The sequence below is a fragment of the Danio rerio genome, chromosome 10 (assembly GCF_049306965.1).
Source record: "Danio rerio strain Tuebingen ecotype United States chromosome 10, GRCz12tu, whole genome shotgun sequence".
NCBI classification, from domain to species: Eukaryota; Metazoa; Chordata; class Actinopteri; order Cypriniformes; family Danionidae; genus Danio; species Danio rerio.
This window is the reverse complement of record NC_133185.1, coordinates 35,989,889-36,008,887: the sequence shown is the minus strand read 5'-3', so window position 1 is coordinate 36,008,887 and position 18,999 is coordinate 35,989,889. Positions and strand designations below refer to the sequence as shown.

At 35.9% G+C, this 18,999-nt stretch overlaps 1 protein-coding gene across 1 annotated transcript in view; it reads left to right on the top strand.

The window, feature by feature from the left end:
- Positions 1 to 14,584, top strand: part of pknox2 (pbx/knotted 1 homeobox 2) — a 218,893-nt gene extending 204,309 nt beyond the window's left edge. The window contains exons 13-16 of the mRNA XM_009305360.5: positions 4,528 to 4,719; positions 9,562 to 9,704; positions 11,506 to 11,720; positions 13,759 to 14,584. Of these exons, the coding sequence (XP_009303635.3) occupies positions 4,528 to 4,719; positions 9,562 to 9,704; positions 11,506 to 11,720; positions 13,759 to 14,584 (1,376 nt within the window). The remainder of the gene's footprint in view (positions 1 to 4,527; positions 4,720 to 9,561; positions 9,705 to 11,505; positions 11,721 to 13,758) is intronic.
- The last annotated feature ends 4,415 nt before the right edge of the window (positions 14,585 to 18,999 follow it).

Sequence of the window (18,999 nt, the reverse complement as noted above, 5' to 3'; positions counted from 1 at the left end):
TTAGTAATGCTCAACTTAATGTGTTTGTGTAAATGCAGCCCAAATTGATTATTTTCAAGCACTTACCTTAAAAAAAGTTGTAACTAATGAATCATATTTTTCAGTGTGTACGATTGTTAAGAAAGCTGCACAACATATTTTTGCCATCAGGGGGTTAAACGGCACTCTAAGGAGTTTTAATTGTCATGAAGGTCTGTATGCATCTGAAATAACAGCGTTTGTGGCAGTCCAGTACATGCACTCTTCAGCAAGGCTGTTCAGAGTATAAATAACACTGGAAATGACAGAGGCAGGAAAAGCCACATCGCCGGGTTCATTTGAAGTGGATTGGTGCCACTAGGCTGATGAGCACGTAGATCTGCAGGCCATCTCCACCCTCTCTCTCTCTCTCTCTCTCTTTCTCTGCGTTTTCCCTAGCAGGCCTCAAAAAAGTGCTCTCTAACTATTTTAATTACCTGAAACCAGCCTAGTACAGCCTCTCATTTTACTCAGACCTCCCCCAATATTTAAGATCCACGCCAGCACACCTCGGCTCTCCAGCTTCAGGACCAGTTTACTGCCGGATTGAGCTACCGTAGATTCCTCTGTTGGATAAGGAACTCAACAAGGTACTGTAAGAACAAATATAAACAAATTTATTTTGTAAATTTTTATTTTGTTTATTGATGTAACAATATAATCCTTGCATGTTTCGCTATGTTTCACAATGTTTACCTTTAAGTAATTAAATGATATTCTACAGGTGGTTTAAAAGACCTACCACACTAACAAAAATCCAGAATTTGTCCCATACATGAGCTTATTTTTTGCTATTTTGACTGCTATACCATCATAAACTGTGACAATAACCCATCGAAGGCTTTAAGATAAAATTTGAAGTAACTGAAACCATCTTTCTCTACTGACCTACATTGTTGTTAAATGGAGAAACATTTTACCTGTAGCCTTAATTCTTAATCTTCGACCTCATTCTTGAAAGAAAAAATGACCAATGAAAAGGTGTGAAGCTCCTATAGTGACCCATAATCAAGTTAATTTTAATACTAATAGTTGGGCTGTTTTAGTTATCCATGTAGTTATCCAAATCATGAAGCTCATCATCATCATTATTTTTATGTTTTCATTGTTTATTAATTAAATCGCCAAAATTCAGACTGGGTAAAGTTGTACTGGCCAGTTTGGTATTTGCCTAATAAGTGAAAATTAGTTTTTTTTTCTAATAATATTTAATGTAATCATTTTTTTCATATTTATTTAGTCTAAATATTTAGTGAATATTATTGGTAACGTTACATCAAAAACTGGTTCTGGTGACCAACCGAACCTAATTCAGCTAAAATTGTCCTTAAAATGTCACTAAATGGAGTAGTTAATTAAATAGAAAATGAGAGAAATAACTGCAAAAAGTACCACCCCTTTCACCTGACTAGCTAAGGGCCTGCAAGTGTAACCGTTCTTCACTCATTTTCCGTTTGACTTTGAATTAGAATTTTTTTCCCTCCCTCAAGCTCCTATACAGAAAATGTCGAACTGAACAAACATCATGAATATTTAATGAGGTAAACGCTGTTCCGTTTATGCTTGGTTGTTTGTTTGAAGCATATTTTCATATACTTCGATTAACCCAGGGTTAACACGTTTAAAACAGCACTGTGCTAAAATTTAAACTATATGTATTAGCAGATTAGCTCTCGTTTCAGTTTGACGCTGGTTGTTTGTTTAGTGTTCTTTTAACCACCAGCTACAAAAATTGTGTGAAACATATGGTTAAAACGTATTTAAAAAGACAATAACAATGTGCAGTGTGTAAAAAAGCTCATTAAAAGATAATCCTGAGTTATATATGCATTTCTTCGAGTTTAATTGCATTTGACATGTTGATTTGTCCCACAAGCCTTATGAATATTAAACGAAGTAAACACTGTTTGTTGATCCGAAGCATCATTTCATACGTCAGGGTTAAAATGGTGCAAACCATTTTGTAACGTTCTTTAACTGGGGTTAACTACATGAGTTTATACACAGTGTGCTAAACGCCCAGTATTTTGCTATCTAATAATCATTTTTTAATGATTGTGTGTTAAAGTGGCAGAGCATCAGTGGTTCTGTCTAATAAGAACTTGGATAGCTGCTAACGTATTTAATGGAGACATAATTACTGTTTAATGAAATGATTTCATGGAAGGCCTAATGTGATACTTTATCATGTAAGTAAGACTAATCATTCATTATGTGTTCTTGTATCACTTGCTAATAAACCACATCATCAAAAGTGCCTTTTGTTAAGTCATCCTATATGCATAGCCTATCGAAGATTAATCCCAGCAGGCACACAACATTATATGACATTAATATTAGGTTGGAGTAGGGTCATGACATCAGGTGACCAAAATTCAATGTCTAATCAGCATGTAAGGATGTTTTTTGATGTTCTATAACGACGTCAAATGATGTTGATATTTAATTGAATTTAGTTTCTGTTGGAAAGTGACCAAATTCAAAATCGAGTTAAACATCTTAAACCAATGTCATATTGACATCAAATACTTACATTTATTCTGTTGGAATGTTCAATTAATTCCATGCTTGTTCAATAATAAAGGTCAGGAGAGGTTATTCTTCAATGATTAACATATGAGCAATTTATTGGATGTTAGCAATTTATTGGATACAAATGAATAATATGATTTACAGAATTCTGTTATCCTCAATATAATGCAAGATTTACATTCAGGAGGTGCGCAACAACTTTTATTTCCTGACCTAAACTTATTCACCTTATTCTGTCGAGCGGGCGCTGCCATTTGAATCTTTTTGTCTCGCGACTTCCGGTCACATTCACTTCCATTCACTTTTTGTCGTTAACAACTGCTCGTTACGCTGCTTGATGTTGCAATTTAATATTTTCTTATTATATTATGCTACTTGGTCTGTGTAGTCATGCAAACATTTGTTTGTTGAGCAAGTAGTTTGGCCATTTTCTGCCGTTTATTATTCCTAGTCATTTCTCCCATAGGCGACTGAATCGGAAGTTCTAAGACAATCGCGAAAACAGGCGCACTTCCGCATTTTAGAATAAGGTCAATATAGGCAGCTGAAATTAACAGGTGGAGTTCGGAAGTGTTCGTCATTTATCAATCATTCATCGGTTGTTACGACCCTGGTCTAGGGTTAAGGCTGCAACATAAAAGAGCAACCGAAATATAAAATTTACTTTTACGACCCTTTTGACCCGGGTTTCTTTGTCTTTTTTTTTTGTCTTTTTCTTTTTTTATCGCCAAAAAAAAAAAAAAATACTAAACATAAAGTACACACTAACTAAACACCTAAATGAAACTTACAACACCTAGTAAAATAACAGAAATAAAAAGACAAAATCTACACCTACCTCCCTGACTAAGAACAAAAACAGGAGAAAATATTTATAAAAAGAAAAGGGTGGCATCTACCCCCTAAAAAACAAAAACAAAATAATAGGAAGGGGAAACACGGATGGACATGCAACACAAAGTCAAAACTTATACAACAGCATGGAAAACACAATCAACCCCAAAATCGGCCCCAAAAAAAACAGATGAAAAATGATTAAATTAGTGGAATAATTTTTGTTTAGCAAAACACATATACAAAGAACTCAATTTAGACAACTTTAAAGGTGAATTTCTCAATATTTAAAGGTATATTTTCGTTGTCTCTCAGATTCCAGATATTCTAACAGAAATTTCTCAGCCAGATATTGATTTATCACAACAAACCACACATTAATGGAAGCTTATTTATTCAGTCTTCAGATGAAAACTACACTTGGCAGGTTTTGTGGTTTAACGTCCTTTTTTTCCACACTGTATAATAGATGTTAATAGATACCAAATTTCAACATTGTACAGTATATATATATTTTTTTAAACAGTAGAGTTTAATGCTTTTAATTTTATTTTTAAGTTGTGCATGTTTACATTTTCAATCTCTCTCTCTCTCTCTCTCTCTCTCTCTTAAATGGATTTGTTTTATTTTATATACTGATTTATACTGCATGGGCTGGTATAAGATTCTGACGGTATGATAACAAATATCATTGTTTCACGGTTTTGCGGTTATGTGATTACTGTTCTAAAATATATTCTTTTTGAATCTCTGGGTAAAAAAAAACTAAAACTTTTTTTCTCCATTAAACACAGTATATATATATTTTTTGAGAAACATTTTAAATATTTTGTAACGGCAAACATGTCAGGCTAAATGAATTATTGACTTCTGTCTTCATTTGTTTCAAAAACAAAGTTTTTTTTTTACAATGTAAAATGATTACAATTTGAAATCTTTATTGCAGGAGATACTGTTGTAAATAAAACGTAAATAAAAAAATCGTACTCATACCTTAGGAACGGTATTGTAGAAAATTTTGCTGGTTTTGAAACCTTGACTTTTCCAAACCATGGTATACCTTGAAAACGGTTATCGTCCCATGCCTATGCATATGTAAAAAAGGTTACAAATTTCGGTTTGCTTTTCTGTTACCTTTCACAGCTGTAAGCATGTCTATCGCCAACACGGCTGCCCAAGCGATTCTCTCTGATGCCCTGCTGAAGGAAAGTAATGGGGACAATCGCATTCGACACCTGGAGCTGGATTTGCCATTGGATAAAGTCATCAAGTTCATTTCTGTGGGCCTGCCACTCCTTCTGGTGTCCATGGCCTTTGCCAGAGAGATTTCTATAGGTTAGCAGCTCTCTCTCTCTCTATTTCTCTCTCTCTCTCTCTCTCTCTCTCTCTAGTGTCCGTGCGGGAATCACAGGACATCAGAGCGGCTCTGGCACTGCAGTAATTTCACAAACTCTTGAGTTAATTGACTGACCATTAGCTTGAGGGTCGGGCTGATGGAGCGCTGGATGTAATTAGTGTTCATTTGAGGTGACAGCGCTATATCTACACTGCTTAGGAAGGAAAGTGATGAAGAAATTTGAGAATTAAGCATCTGCTAATGATTATTTGCAATTTATATGACATGGCAAGCCAACTGGAGTTCTTTTTGGGGAGACATCTTGAGTGACTAGTGACGATATGGGTGCCAGTTGCTGTTTATCCACCTTTTTCTGTCGCCCAGTGATACTTTGTGGTCATAACTTCTTAAACTGTGTGCAGTGAGGTGGCATATCCTCCATTTAATTTTCTTACAACTAAAATAGAGTAGTATTTTGGAGTATATTTTCCAAGAACGTAGATATGGCATAGATAGAGGGGACGTGTCCCCACCAATATTTACCAATTACAGAAATGTCCCCTCCTATAATTTAAGTGCCTTCAAAATAAAATAATGCTCCGTCAACCCTTAGTAATTTAAACATGCAGAAAGGGTTAAATCTCATTCTCTTCTCTGGTCCTCCCTCCCCTAAACACATAAGGACAGTGTCATTGGCTGGGCTTTTTTCTGCCATTCAGTGACTGACAGCTATAGTTACATTTGGATGTGAGAAGCTCCAAAACAAGGACATTTTCTAGTCCTTTACTGTGAAAGACATGGACATGGGGAGTTACTTTTCAAAGTAGCTTGTAAGTCACTTAAAGTTCACAGTAAAACTCTGAGTAAAATTTACAAAACTACTGTACTACTGACTTCAGTCACAGCCTTAAATGTAATACATCGAATCTCTCAAAATCTCAGCAGAAGATCAACTCGATTAATAAGCACTCCACAAACAGCAGCTTTACTTATTACTAACCCGTGTGCCTTATTACAAAGAGGGACCAAATACCCTCTGAACTGAGTAAATTTTACTCCGAGGAATTTGCTGTGTTCTCTGTCCACCGTAACATTATTAACCAAGACTGTGCAATTAATCAAAATTCAGGTTCAATTTTGGCCTCCATGACTTTGAAAAACAATGGATAAAACAGTTTAATTACATCACATGCCTCTTTAACGTTCTCTACATTCATACCTTGCACCTTGGAATGATAAGGTTCTATCTGCGTTCTGAATGATTTTGAGATATTGAGCTTCAAAGTTTTTGCATTCCATAGCACTATGTGTGTATGTGTGTAACATTTTTTTTTTTATTAATATTCTTAAAATGTAAACAATTTAAAAATAATCCCATGATGTGAATAAGTTGTCATTTAATAAGAATATGTCAATAACTCACTTTTGACAAAAATGTCAGATAGAACCTTATAATACTAAAGCGACGACCTAAAGCCTGATTGCAGGTAAATCATGTAAATTGACTTTTGCAGTATGGGACGAGCTTCATTCATTGTTATTTGTATTATTAAGTGTTTAAAGCCTTGATTCTTTTTTCGCAATAGAGAATCTGTGCTGTATGAATGCGCTTTAAGGATGTACTGCATGTCCCCAACAAATGTGATTAGCAAATCTACGCCCTTGATATTTACTATAAAAACATAAAGTTCCTGCGGTAAATGCTGTAGTGTTTCTGAAGCTTACAATAGTAAATATTTATATTAGTAAATTGCAGTTTATTGTAGTAATTCTACTACACTTAGCTGTTATAAATGATTAGTTGACTCTACTTATAAAAGCTAGTAAATTTTTGCCTTAAAATTAATAAGTGAAACTTGTGCGTAATTTAGTAAATTTAGTTTATTCAACTTAACAGTTTCAAGTTACAACAGGTGTACTCACTTTAAGTAAAGTCAAAGTGTCGCTTTTATGGCAAAGAGTTACTCACATTTAAAGGAAAGTAACTACACTCAAGGCGCAACAGATAGTGCTGTCGCCTCACAGCAAGATAGTCGCTGGTTCTAGCCTCAACTGAGTCAGTTGGCGTTTCTGTGCGGAGTTGTAGACAACCCCATGGTCATGGTCTACTTCACTTTTTGTCTCAAGTCCACCGACGTACATGTCGAGCTACTGGACAAACTGGAAAAGCCGTCTATATGGAGGTAAGCGGACAGCTGGAAAAGGAATGCCGTCATACCACCCCATAGCATATGTTTTAAAGATAAAATACAGCGATACATAGCTCTGGCTAAATAATTCACGATCTCCAGAAATGTATATAGTGCAACATTTTCAGAATGAGTCTATGTTGACTAAATTCATGTCAAAATATCCAATGTAACATTATTTTCACAACAGATAAAATAAAGCACAAAATCAAACGCCCCTTTTAAGTGATTTGTTTCCATTATGTTCAGTAGACAATCCCCAAACATGAAGGCACAACCTATATTTTGTAAAAAGGTGAATAAAGGCCATTAGCGGTAGCATTGGTGGCAGTAGTGCACTTGGAGAGAGCTGTCTGTTTTGTGTAGGCAGTTGACTTTGAGGTTGCAATCAGTTCCTCTGGAGCTGGTCTGCAATCAGCTCACACAGATGTTAATTGGCATGAGGATGATTAAGAGAGACGTGCAGAGATGACAAGGGTCTGTAATTACAGTCAGCCTGCTCTTTCCCAGCTCTCTATTTCAGACTAACGAGGAGATATGCTAATTAAACGGAGACGTGCGAGGCTAGCAGACTCATTCTCTACGCCTCTGAGCGTGGTCTGACAACACTCAGGTGATTTGGTTAGGAGAGTACATCAACACTAACTTTACCGTGGAAAGATGATGTCATATGCTAATGGAGTTTGCAAAGGAGAAATCAAGTATGGGGGTTATAGTTGACGCATTGTTGTAAGCAACAGAACATTCATTCATTTAATTTCCTTTGGCTTAGTCTTTATTTCAGAGGTCGCCACAGCAGAATGAACCGCTAACTATTTCAACATATGTTTTACGCAGCGAATGCCCTTTCACACACACACTATGGCCAGTTTAGTTGATTAAACTCACCTAGCTCTGGGAAACCAGAGCACCCAGAGGAAACCCACGCAAATAAAAAGAAAACATTCAAACCTCAAACAGAATTGCCAGCTGGTCCAACCTGGACTCAAACCAGCGACCTTGTTGCTTTAAGACCACAGTGCTAAACACTGAGCCATCGTGCTGCCCATCAACACAACAAAAACAGATAATCATTATCCAGCATGAACTGTGTATTATTCAGTTTGTTTCATAAGACAAATATAATTCTCTAGAAAATGATCAGTTTATATTTATATATTTAATTTCGAAATAAAACATTCAGCATCACAGAATTGTATTTAGTTTTAACTTTTTATTTAAAAATACATAAAAATATCATTTTATTTCAGCTAAATGGCAAGGAAGTATTTATATTTAATTCAAATGAAAAAATAAAACGGATGAAACTAAAATCATACTTGGGGTATATACAGTACATTCTGAAAGTATTCGTAGCTCTTCACTTTTTCCACTTTTTTATGTTACAGCCTTCTTCCAAAATGGATAAAATTGATTTATTTCCTCATAATTCTAAACACAATACCCCACAATGACAATATGAAAAAAGATTTTTTGAAATTGTTGCAGTTTATTAAAAATAAAAAACCTGTAAAATCACATGTACATAAGTATTCACAGCCTTTGCCGTGAAGCTCTAAATTGAGCTCAGCTACATTCTGTTTCCACTGATCATTCTTGAGATGTTTCAGCAGCTTAATTGAAGGTCACCTGTGGTAAATTCAGTTGATTGGACATGATTTGAAAAGGCATACACCTGTCTATATAAGGTCCCAGGGTTGACAGTGCATGTCAAAGCACAAACTAAGCATGAAGACAAAAGAAATTGTCTGTCGACCTCTGAGACAGAATTGTCTCGATGCACAAGGCTGGGGAAGGTTACAGAAAAAATTCTGCTGCTCTGAAACTTCCAATAAGCCCAGTGGCCTCCATCATCCATAAGTGGAAGGTGTTTGGAACCACCAGGACTCTTCCTACAGCTGGCCGGCCATCTAAGCTGAATGATCGGAGGAGAAGAGCCTTAGTCAGGGAGGTATATATATATATGCCACTTTAAACTATTAAAAATGTCAATAAAACTCACTTTTTTACTTTCAAGTTCAAAAGTTGTTGGAAGAAGGATCAAAGTCCGATAATGCAACTAAAATAAATAAGGAAAAATAAAAACATGAATTACAAAATACAGAAAACTGCTAATTTACGGATATTTTAACAGCGTAAGTAAGTATATGTTTGTATGTGTGTATTTCGTATAAATCTATATGTCCATAATAACCTGAGAGTTTGAGTGTGGTCTCAGACTTTTGGAGCCAACTATATAAATTTTCATAAGTAGATCACGATTAAAACGTTAAGGAAACTCAGATGTCTATTAATATCTCTGCTGGTTTGCTATCATGTAATTAGCAGAGATGTTCTGCAGCTCAGTTGTCTATAATAGCGGTGGGTGTGGGGCATCTTGGGTTCAGGCAGTAAATTGAATGTTGACTGTAGGTTTTGGAGAGCGGCACACACGTTTAACTGGTGCAGCTGGGTCACACCCTCTCACCCAGCCAGCAAAATCTCTTCCAGATGGGTGTTTCTTGGTGGTTTCAGGATCTGTAGATGGAGCTTTATTACAGACGTTACCACCCAGCTCTTGGCCAGCTTTTCTCCACTTATACAGCAACAAGTGATGCTGGAACACTGTCATTTCTGCCTCAGCATGTTCATTTTCTCTGCTTCTTCCTCCAGGCCCACAGATTAGCTGCTTTCCTCCCAATAACTTCACAGTGAAGCAGGCAGCCTATGTGGACACGTACTGCTGGGACTCGCTCATGCACCACGAGTTTGACACCGATGGAAACATTGAGGAACGCTCACTGTGGGTTCATAAAGTGAGTAAGAAATGTACAATCACAGTTTTTGTTTTTTTTATTTATATAAAAAAGTCATTAAATGGAGATGAAATGAAAGCTTTTTTTGAGGTTCTTGCTTTTTTTTTTTATACTTAGACCGGGACACACAAGTGTTTTATGTGGACTTTAAGACGATATTTTAAACTGCGAACTGACTTGCAGTGAAATCAATAGCCAGAAGTTTGAATATGAATTAGAAAAAAAACTCTTTATCTCTTCTTTTTTTAATTTCATGTTTATTTGTGTCCATATTAAAACTTTTGACCGTTCATTCATTCATTTTCTTGTCGGCTTAGTCCCTTTATTAATCTGGGGTCGCCACAGTGGAATGAACCGCCAACTTATCCAGCAAGTTTTTATGCAGCGGATGAACGCAGGGAGAACATGCAAACTCCACACAGAAACGCCAACTGAGCTGAGGCTCGAACCAGCGACCTTCTTGCTGTGAGGCGGCAGCACTACCTACTGCGCCACTGCTTCGCCCCACTTTTGACCATTTTAGACAAATTAAATAGAATTGCCTATAAATAAAACTATAATATAATAAATATATAAATAAAAATATAAATAAATCAGTGGCTAAATGAATATTTTCTTTTATTTTTACGTATTATTATTATTATTATTATTATTATTACTTAAATATATTAATTAAGTAAATATTTAAATTAAGTAATTTAAGTAATAATATTTTTTATAATACCACACATTTTGATCCACAAGATAATTACTATAATTATTATGCAAATATTTAAACAAATGAAAAAATGTTAAGAAATATTTTACAGAAAATGTAAGTAAATGTTAATATAATAATAATAATAATAATAAAAATAGTAACAACAACAATAACAATAATAATAATAATAATAGTAATAATAATAATAATAATAATAATAATAAGGTGACACAGTGGCACAGTAGGTAGTGCTGTCACCTAACAGCAAGAAGGTCACTCGTTCGAGCCTTGGCTGGGTCAGTTGGAGTTTCTGTGCGGAGTTTTCATGTTCTCCCTGCATTTGCGTGGGTTTCCTCCGGGTGCTCCGGTTTCCCCCACAGTCCAAAGACATGCCGTACAGGTGAATTGGGTAGGCTAAATTGTCCATAGTATATGTATGTGTGCGTATGTATGAGTGTGTATGGGTTTCCCAGTGATGGGTTGTGGCTGGAAGGGATTAATAAAGGCATTAATCCGACAAGAAAATGAATGAATGAATAAATAATTAAAATAATAGTAACAATAATAATAATAAAATAACAACAATAACAATAATACACAATAAAGGTGAATGAATGAATGTATGAATGACTCAATGAATTATAATTCATTCATTCATTCATTTTTCTTCAGCTTAGTCCCTTTATTCATCACTGTTCACCACAGCAGAATGAACCACCAACTATTCCAGCACGTCTTACACAGTAGATGCCCTTCCAGCTGCAACCCAGTACTGAAAAACACCCATACTCTCACATTCACACACTCATACACTAAGGCCAATTTAGTTTATTCAATTCACCTACAGTAAACCTGCATGTTTTTGCACTGTGGGGAAAACTGGAGCACCTGGAGAAAACCCACGCAAACACTGGGAGAACTTGCAAGCTCCACACAGAAATGCCAACTGACCCAGCCTGGACTCGAACCAACGACCTTCTTGCTGTGAGGCGACAGTCATAACCACTGATCCACCATGTCGCTAATGCATATTAATATACTGAGTCACTATATTTGTCTTGACTATTTACTTTAGATAAATGTTGTGTTGTTTTTTTGCAGATGTTTCCATACTCCTTATTGGTGATGGCCATGATGATGTACCTGCCGGCTCTGATCTGGCGCTATCTGGCAGTCCCCAGCCTGACCTCTGACCTGTTTTTCATCATTGACGAGTTGGACAAATCATACAACCGCTCTGTCCGTCTGGCCCAAAACATCCTGGACCTGAAAGAGCATTCAGAAAGCGCTCTGCAGTTCCAGACTGAGCTCGAGAGGTACTTATGAACAGTTTTACTTCTCATTTTAAGGTGAGACACTACTGATGAATAGGAGGAAAAACAAACTAGTATTAATCACCATACTTCACATTACATTACAGATTGTAAAAAAATTTTTAGAATACAATTTTTCTAAAATGCTATTTTTAAATTAGTTTAAATTAGACAGTATGCGGCAAGTTGGCTCAGTGGTTAGCACTGTCGCCTTACAGCAAGAAGGTCGCTGGTTGGAGTCCCAGCAGGGCCCGTTGGCATTAACTATGTGGAGTTTAAAAGTTCGCCTGGGGTTTCATCCAGGTGCTCCGGTTTTACCCACAGTCCAAAGACATGCACTATAGGTGAATTGGATGAACTAAACTGAGTGTAATGTATGTTTGTAAATAAGAGAGTGTATGGGTGTTTCCCAGGGCATTATGTAATCAAATGTACATTAATGTGGCTATATTTCTAGCATGGAAATTGAAACATCGAACAAAGTGGTAATCAAAAGTGTTTTCATTTTTGCACATATGTTTCCATAACAACAACGCAATTCAGAATATACTGCAATCAGCAAAAAAAAAAAAAAAAGAAAAATAAATGAAATAAATTGTTTACACAGAAATCAGACAAATTTCATTTGAACACCTGTAAAACCCTTCACAATACAAAGAATATAAATATAACTATACAGTGTGTAAAACTTAAGTGCTGTTTGGAGATTTATGGTTCAATACAGAAGAAAAAATATTCTAATGTAATTAAAAACTTGCTGGATAAGTTGGCGGTTCATTCCGCTGTGGCGACCCCGGATTGATAAAGGGACTAAGCATGAATGAATGAATATATATATATATATATATATATATATATATATTGCATTTTAATTGTATCACAGATTCAAAGCCACAATGGAGAGAATTACTTGTAATAATTAGGTTAGTATATTATTATACTTAAGACATAAACAAACATATAAACAATAAATAAACATATTACTGTATGTATGTATGTATGTATGTATATATATATATATATATATATATATATATATATATATATATATATATATATATATATAATAATTTTTTTTCTGAACATACCATGCAGACATCAAACAGAAACTCTGCAAGGGGTTTAAAAAACTATATTTCTGAAACGAATCATTCAATTGTTTAGCCCTCTGACCCTTGGATAGTTTTAAAACCTCTACATACAGTTGAAGTCAGATTTGTTAGCCCCCCTTTGAACTTAAAAAAAAAAAAAAAAATTTAAGCCTTTAAATGTCACTTTAAACTTAAGTGTCTTGAAAAAATATCTAGTCAAATATTATTTACTGTCATCATGACAAAGACAAAATAAATCAGTTATTAGAAACTATTATGATTAGAAATGTGTAGAAAAAAAACTTCTCTCCGTTAAACATAAATTGGGAAAAACAATAAACAGGGGGGCTAATAATTTTGACTTCAACTGTAGGTGGCAAACTGCTTTTTAAAGACAATCAAATGTGGAGCTGTTTTCAAAAATTTGCATTTATGAATGAAGATTTTAAGTAAAATAAGTAAACAATTTGAAGTCATCATCTTTGTTGTTCAAATGTTTTCCAACAAATGTCCCAACAAATATAAGGAAACATTTAAATTGTTTCATCCAGTTGACCAGAAAAGATTAAGCACATTACAATGACGAATTAGATGTTTAACCGTTTCAATATCACTATTGCAGAACTGGCAAACATTACAAATCACATTAAATCTTTTTCTCAGAAACTCCTTTGCAGGCTAAAAATCATACATCATTTTAAAATGCACTTCTTTATATTTTGGAGGAAAAGGAAATGTCAAATATTTGCATCTAATTTTCTTAACGAAATTCTTATGGCCTTTGAAAGTGATCATAATTGAAATCTACACGACAAAAGAAAATTAGGATGTAAAAAATAAACAAAGCAAATCTAGAGTGTTCCGCAGTGTCATGCATTAAAAGCAAAGTGTGTTCTTTAGATGCATAAAACAATGTATTACTATTATTATTATTAATTTTATCTCTTCAGAGCCAAACGCAAGCGATACTTTGAGTACCCCCTGCTGGAGAGATACATGCAGTGCAAACATGGCTCCTACTTCCTGGTCAGCATGCTGTTCCTGCGAGGGTTCCTCCTCCTGACCTTCATGTCCGCCTCGTGCCTGTACCTCATCTACTTCCACCTCTCTTCATTCCTACAAGACGAATTCAGCTGCTTCGTGCGGACCGGCCTCCTCCGCGACCAGCCATGGGTCCCAGAGCTAGTTCAGTGTAAAATGACCGGTCTACTTGTGTTTCAGGTCATTAGTGTGGCTAACGGAGCCGTCTATGTGCTGCTGGCTCCTATTGTCCTCTTCAGCCTGCTTCGATTGTTTTGCTGGGACACCACCTTTCTTTCCCTGTACGAAGTGCTTCCTGGACTGGGGCTGATCAGCGGTCAGAAATTGGGCTGCCCACTTAATGACCTCAATGTTTTGCTCCTGTTTTTGCGCGCCAATGTAGCACAGCTGCAGTCGTACAGCCGTCTAAGGGCCATCTGCTCCCTTGCACCTCCTCGACTGAAGGGCGCTAAAGGCGTCCTGACGGAGGAACAGGCAGAGGAGATGCTGGAGACCGCAGAGGAGCTGGAGGAGGAGATGAGGGAGGCCAGAGAGGAGGGAAAACTCAATCTGGTGGACATCATGACTGTCCTGGGAGCAGCTCGAGGAAATGCAGTCAACTGTCCAGAGCAGCGCCCTCTTGTGGAGCCTGACATGACGCTCGGTACAGTCACACTCATCTATGTACTTAAACGCATCTTGCTGGTGGCCATTTTTGTGGCTGTCATTTGGGACGTTCAGAAAATCATCAAGTGATGGAGAGATATTTAACATTTGAAGATGAGCATTTGTGTTTCTACTGTGACTGAACATCTTTTTTTGTTATTTGTTTGCATATAATGTGGAAACCCATATTGTATATTATGACCTATTGTGAAATAGTTGAAATAATTTAAATGGGTTTCTAACATATTTCCATTACCTATTTTAGTAAATTAGAAGTCTGTATGATCATTTTCAAATTAATAGTTCTCCCAAAAATGAAAATTCTGCCATCGGTTGCTTTAACTCAAATCTTTCCAAACCGATGTATAATTTATTGATAATGTCATAGTTTTAATGTAAGTCATTATAATTGTTGCTTTATGTGTTTTACATTATTAAGCTGACATCATTACCACTTTGCAAAAAATAAATAATTAAATAATAATAATAATAATAATAATAATAATAATAATAATAATAATAATAAAAATAATTAGTATGAGCCTGTTACACTCTTGGAAATAAAGTTACAAAAGCGGTCTGGTACCTTTTAAAAAGAACACATTTGTACCTAATTTTTTGGTGCCTCGAAAGCATATATTTGTACTTAAACATTTTATAAGGTACATTTTTGTACCTTTTAGGTACTAATATGTACTCTTGAGGTATTAATAAGGACCCTTTAGGTACAAGTGTATAGCTTTTAAAAAGGTACCATCCCAGTGACAGCTCATTCATTCATTTTCAACCACTTTTCAGCAGTCTTAGGAGAGAACCCCAGACTTCCCTTTCCCCAGACACTTCCTCCAGCTCCTCTGGTGGGATCCCAAGGCATTCCCAGGCCAGCCGAGAGATAGTTCCTCCAGCGTGTTCTGGGTCCTCCCTGAGGTCTCCTCCCAGTGGAACATGCCTGGAACACCTCCTTAGATATGTATCCAGGAGGCATCCAAAACAAATGCCAGAGCCACCTCAGCTGACTTCACTCAATGTGGAGGAACAGCGGCTCTACTCTGAGCTCCTCCCAGATAATATAGCTCCTCACCATATCTATAAAGGTGCGCCCTGCCACCCTGCGAAGGAAACTCATTTCGGCTGCTTGTATCCAAGACCTTATCCTTTTGGTCATGACTCAAAGCTCATGACCATAGTTGAGAGTAGGAATGTAGATTGAGCGGTATATCGAGTGCTTTGCCTTTAGGCTCAGCTCCTTCTTTACCACAACGTACCGATACATCGTCCGCATTACTGCTGCCTCTGCTCCAATCCACCTGGCAATCTCACATTCCATCCTTCCCTCAATCATGAACAAAATCCCAAGTGACAGCTCTCGTATCTTTATTTTTGAGAGTGTAGAATACTAGAATGACCCTGTAATTCATGTGATGAAAGCGATAAAGTAATATATATATTTAGACAGTTAATCATACCCCTGGGTCAGCTGATTCGAATGTTATCACTCGATTGAATGGGCGTTATCAATGGTATCAGCTGATAGATTTGGGCCAGTAGGGGCTTTCTGCACCCACTGGTAGGCTCAGAAGGCTGTTATCATCCATCCACATGGTTAATCACCTATTTTATTGATCACAGAATTATTTATATTATTTATAAAATTTCTCATTACTTGTATTTTATTAACGTCTACCCCTACCCCAACTCTAAACCCAACCCAACAGAAGGCCCCTACTGCCCCTTATCTATCAGCTGATAACCACTGATAACATCCATTCAATCCATTCCCACCATTCAATGAGAACATTTTAAATTGGTGGCCTAATAAAATATTACAGTCAGCACAAAACACGAGATTAACATGGACTTAATTTTTACCCATGTCCCATCTTTAGTCAAAAGTATTTATTAGTAAATGAATCAGCATTTGTAAATAGATCATTTGAGTGAACTTTTTGTTGAATAACTCATTATAGCCCCACCTACTTGTGGTTTTAAATGTCATATTTAATCATCCATAGCAGGTCTAAAACAAGCTGCAATATTACATTAAAATTTTAATTACCATTATCTCAGAAAGTCTTTAAAAAGTTGTAAAATCCATCTTAAAATAAATTCATGAGTCACACTGTTTATCCTTGTAAATAGACAGGTTTGCTTTACTTGATATTGATTCATATTTCAATGTCTTTAGAACATTTTTAGCAGTTTATCTTGACCAAAACCTTTAGGCCAGTGTGAGGGTAAGTAAATGATGAACCAGTTTTCATTTTAGGATGAGCCATATCGTTAATATATGTGATCTGTATTACCAAAATTATACACACAGAATTAATTTAATATGTTCTAAAGGAGGCCTAAAGAAAAAAAAAAAGTTTTAGCATCCACAAATGTGCACTTTATGTTACAAAAAAGTCAACATCCAAAAACTGATGCCCCTAACAGCAACTCTCTGTCTCTTTACAGAGCCAAACCAGCAGGGGTACCATGAGTTGAAGGAGACCACAACATGCTGTTATGCCTAAAGCAGCAGCAGCCAGTGGACTGAAGCAGCTCTGTCAGACTCTAGAGAACAGCTAAACCACTGAGGTGAAATAAAGATGAAGACAGTCACTAGAACTCCTTATTCATAGTCCAGACTCATAATAAAAAGTCTGGATTTAAAACAATCCCTATGGATAAAATACACAAATCAGCTCAGGGATAAAAACCCAAAGTCTGTATTGACAATTGAAAAAAAGCCTCCTATATATCCTACCATACTTAAACATGAGGACTTTTCTTTATTTATTCTTTTGCATTCTTATTATCTGATGTGTGGATTCCCAATTTCTTTAAAAACTGGATTCTTTACTTGATCTTTTGTTCTGTTTTGTAAATGCTAAAATAAAATGAGTTTTTATTTGTGTTTTCTGTGTTCATTTCAATAGTACACAATAAATATAAATGATATTTGAAGAATTACATGAAAATTACACTGAAAAAAAAAAAAAAAAAACGCTGAGTCAGATGTTGCTTTATTGTTTCAGATATTCGATTTATTGTTTTATTTTCAGAAAGTGTGTCCAAACAAGTTTGTTGGGTTTTTTTTTCTGGACTTTAAATGCATCTTGGCCATTGCAGTGCAGTATATGGAGGACAAGACAGATACAATTCTCTTAATTTGGGTTCTGAGGATGAACAACAGTCAGAGTGGGATTGAAATGACATCAATGTGAGTAATTAATAACATCATTTTCATTTTTGGGTGAACTGATCCCTTGAAAGAGCTCCAAACATTTAAAACGGTACACTAAATGCTGAACTTTGTTCTATTCATAAACATCGGGCGGCAAAGGTATGGAGTCAATCTAGGACCATATATACTTGCAAAATAAAAATAAAAATAAAGTATTGAGCAATAAATAAATTAATAAATGCAAATCTCCAAATAATTACAAAGCAAAAATAAAAATTTGAGAAATAAAAATTAATTTAGCTAACAAAATAAAGAATTTGGCATGGTAAGTTGCGTCACTTCACTCCCATAAAAGAATTTTCTTGGGGGCATCATAGGATAGCACAGCATGCATGGAATACACACCTTAAAATCTCGCCAGAAATCCAAGTACTTCTTGCATACTGATTTTCGAATTCTATGAATGCAGACATATTACTCAGCTCACATTCTGATTTTAGCGTTCTATATAGTATGGAAGTATGCGATTTGCGTGATGCAAGTATGCGTGACCCAGCCTGTGTCTCTAGGTGATGACGTCTCTTAAATGGGAGCCGGTCTGGGCCTGAGTAAACACCCAAGTTCGCTTGACTCCGCCCTCTTGTCAAATCAGGGCCACAAAGTAATAACACGCAGAAACGTGAAGTGCAAAATGAAAACAGCATCACAAACTCACGGTGTCTAAAAGGCAAATCCAAATGAGAATTACAACTGACTGACGGGTTTTGTAAAGGCAATGCTATTAAAATGTTTTGTGTACGCATAGTTTTTTTAAATTTTTTTTTATTGCAAATGGTTTATTTTATTTGCAGTTCTTTTTTTTGTTTGCAAATTTCATTTTTATTTCTCAAAACTTAATTTTCCCTTTGCAGTTCTTTATTTTTGTTAGCAAAATAAATGTTTATTTCTCAAAAACATGATTTTTGTAGAATTGTATTTATTTATTAATTTTTTTCACTAAACTTTAACTTTTGTTTGCAAATTTTTCTTTCGTTTTGCACGTATACATATATGGCTCTAGAATGACTCCATACAAAGGTTGTTACGTTTTAATGAATACACAAACATTGACTTTGAAAAAGTCTTCGCACTTTATTCAGTGGAGTAAAGGCCCAGCGTCCCTTCTATCATTTACCATCATCAGCCTCGTCCCGTTTTTTTTTTTCGCCGTGGCTCATTGAAAGTCTGTTTGGAGAGATGCTGCTTGTTCCCCTGCCCAGTCCATCTGCTGCCCTCTCTGCGTGAGATCCATTTGCTCAGCAGCGATGTTTGATCTCAAAGACACTTTATTCTCACA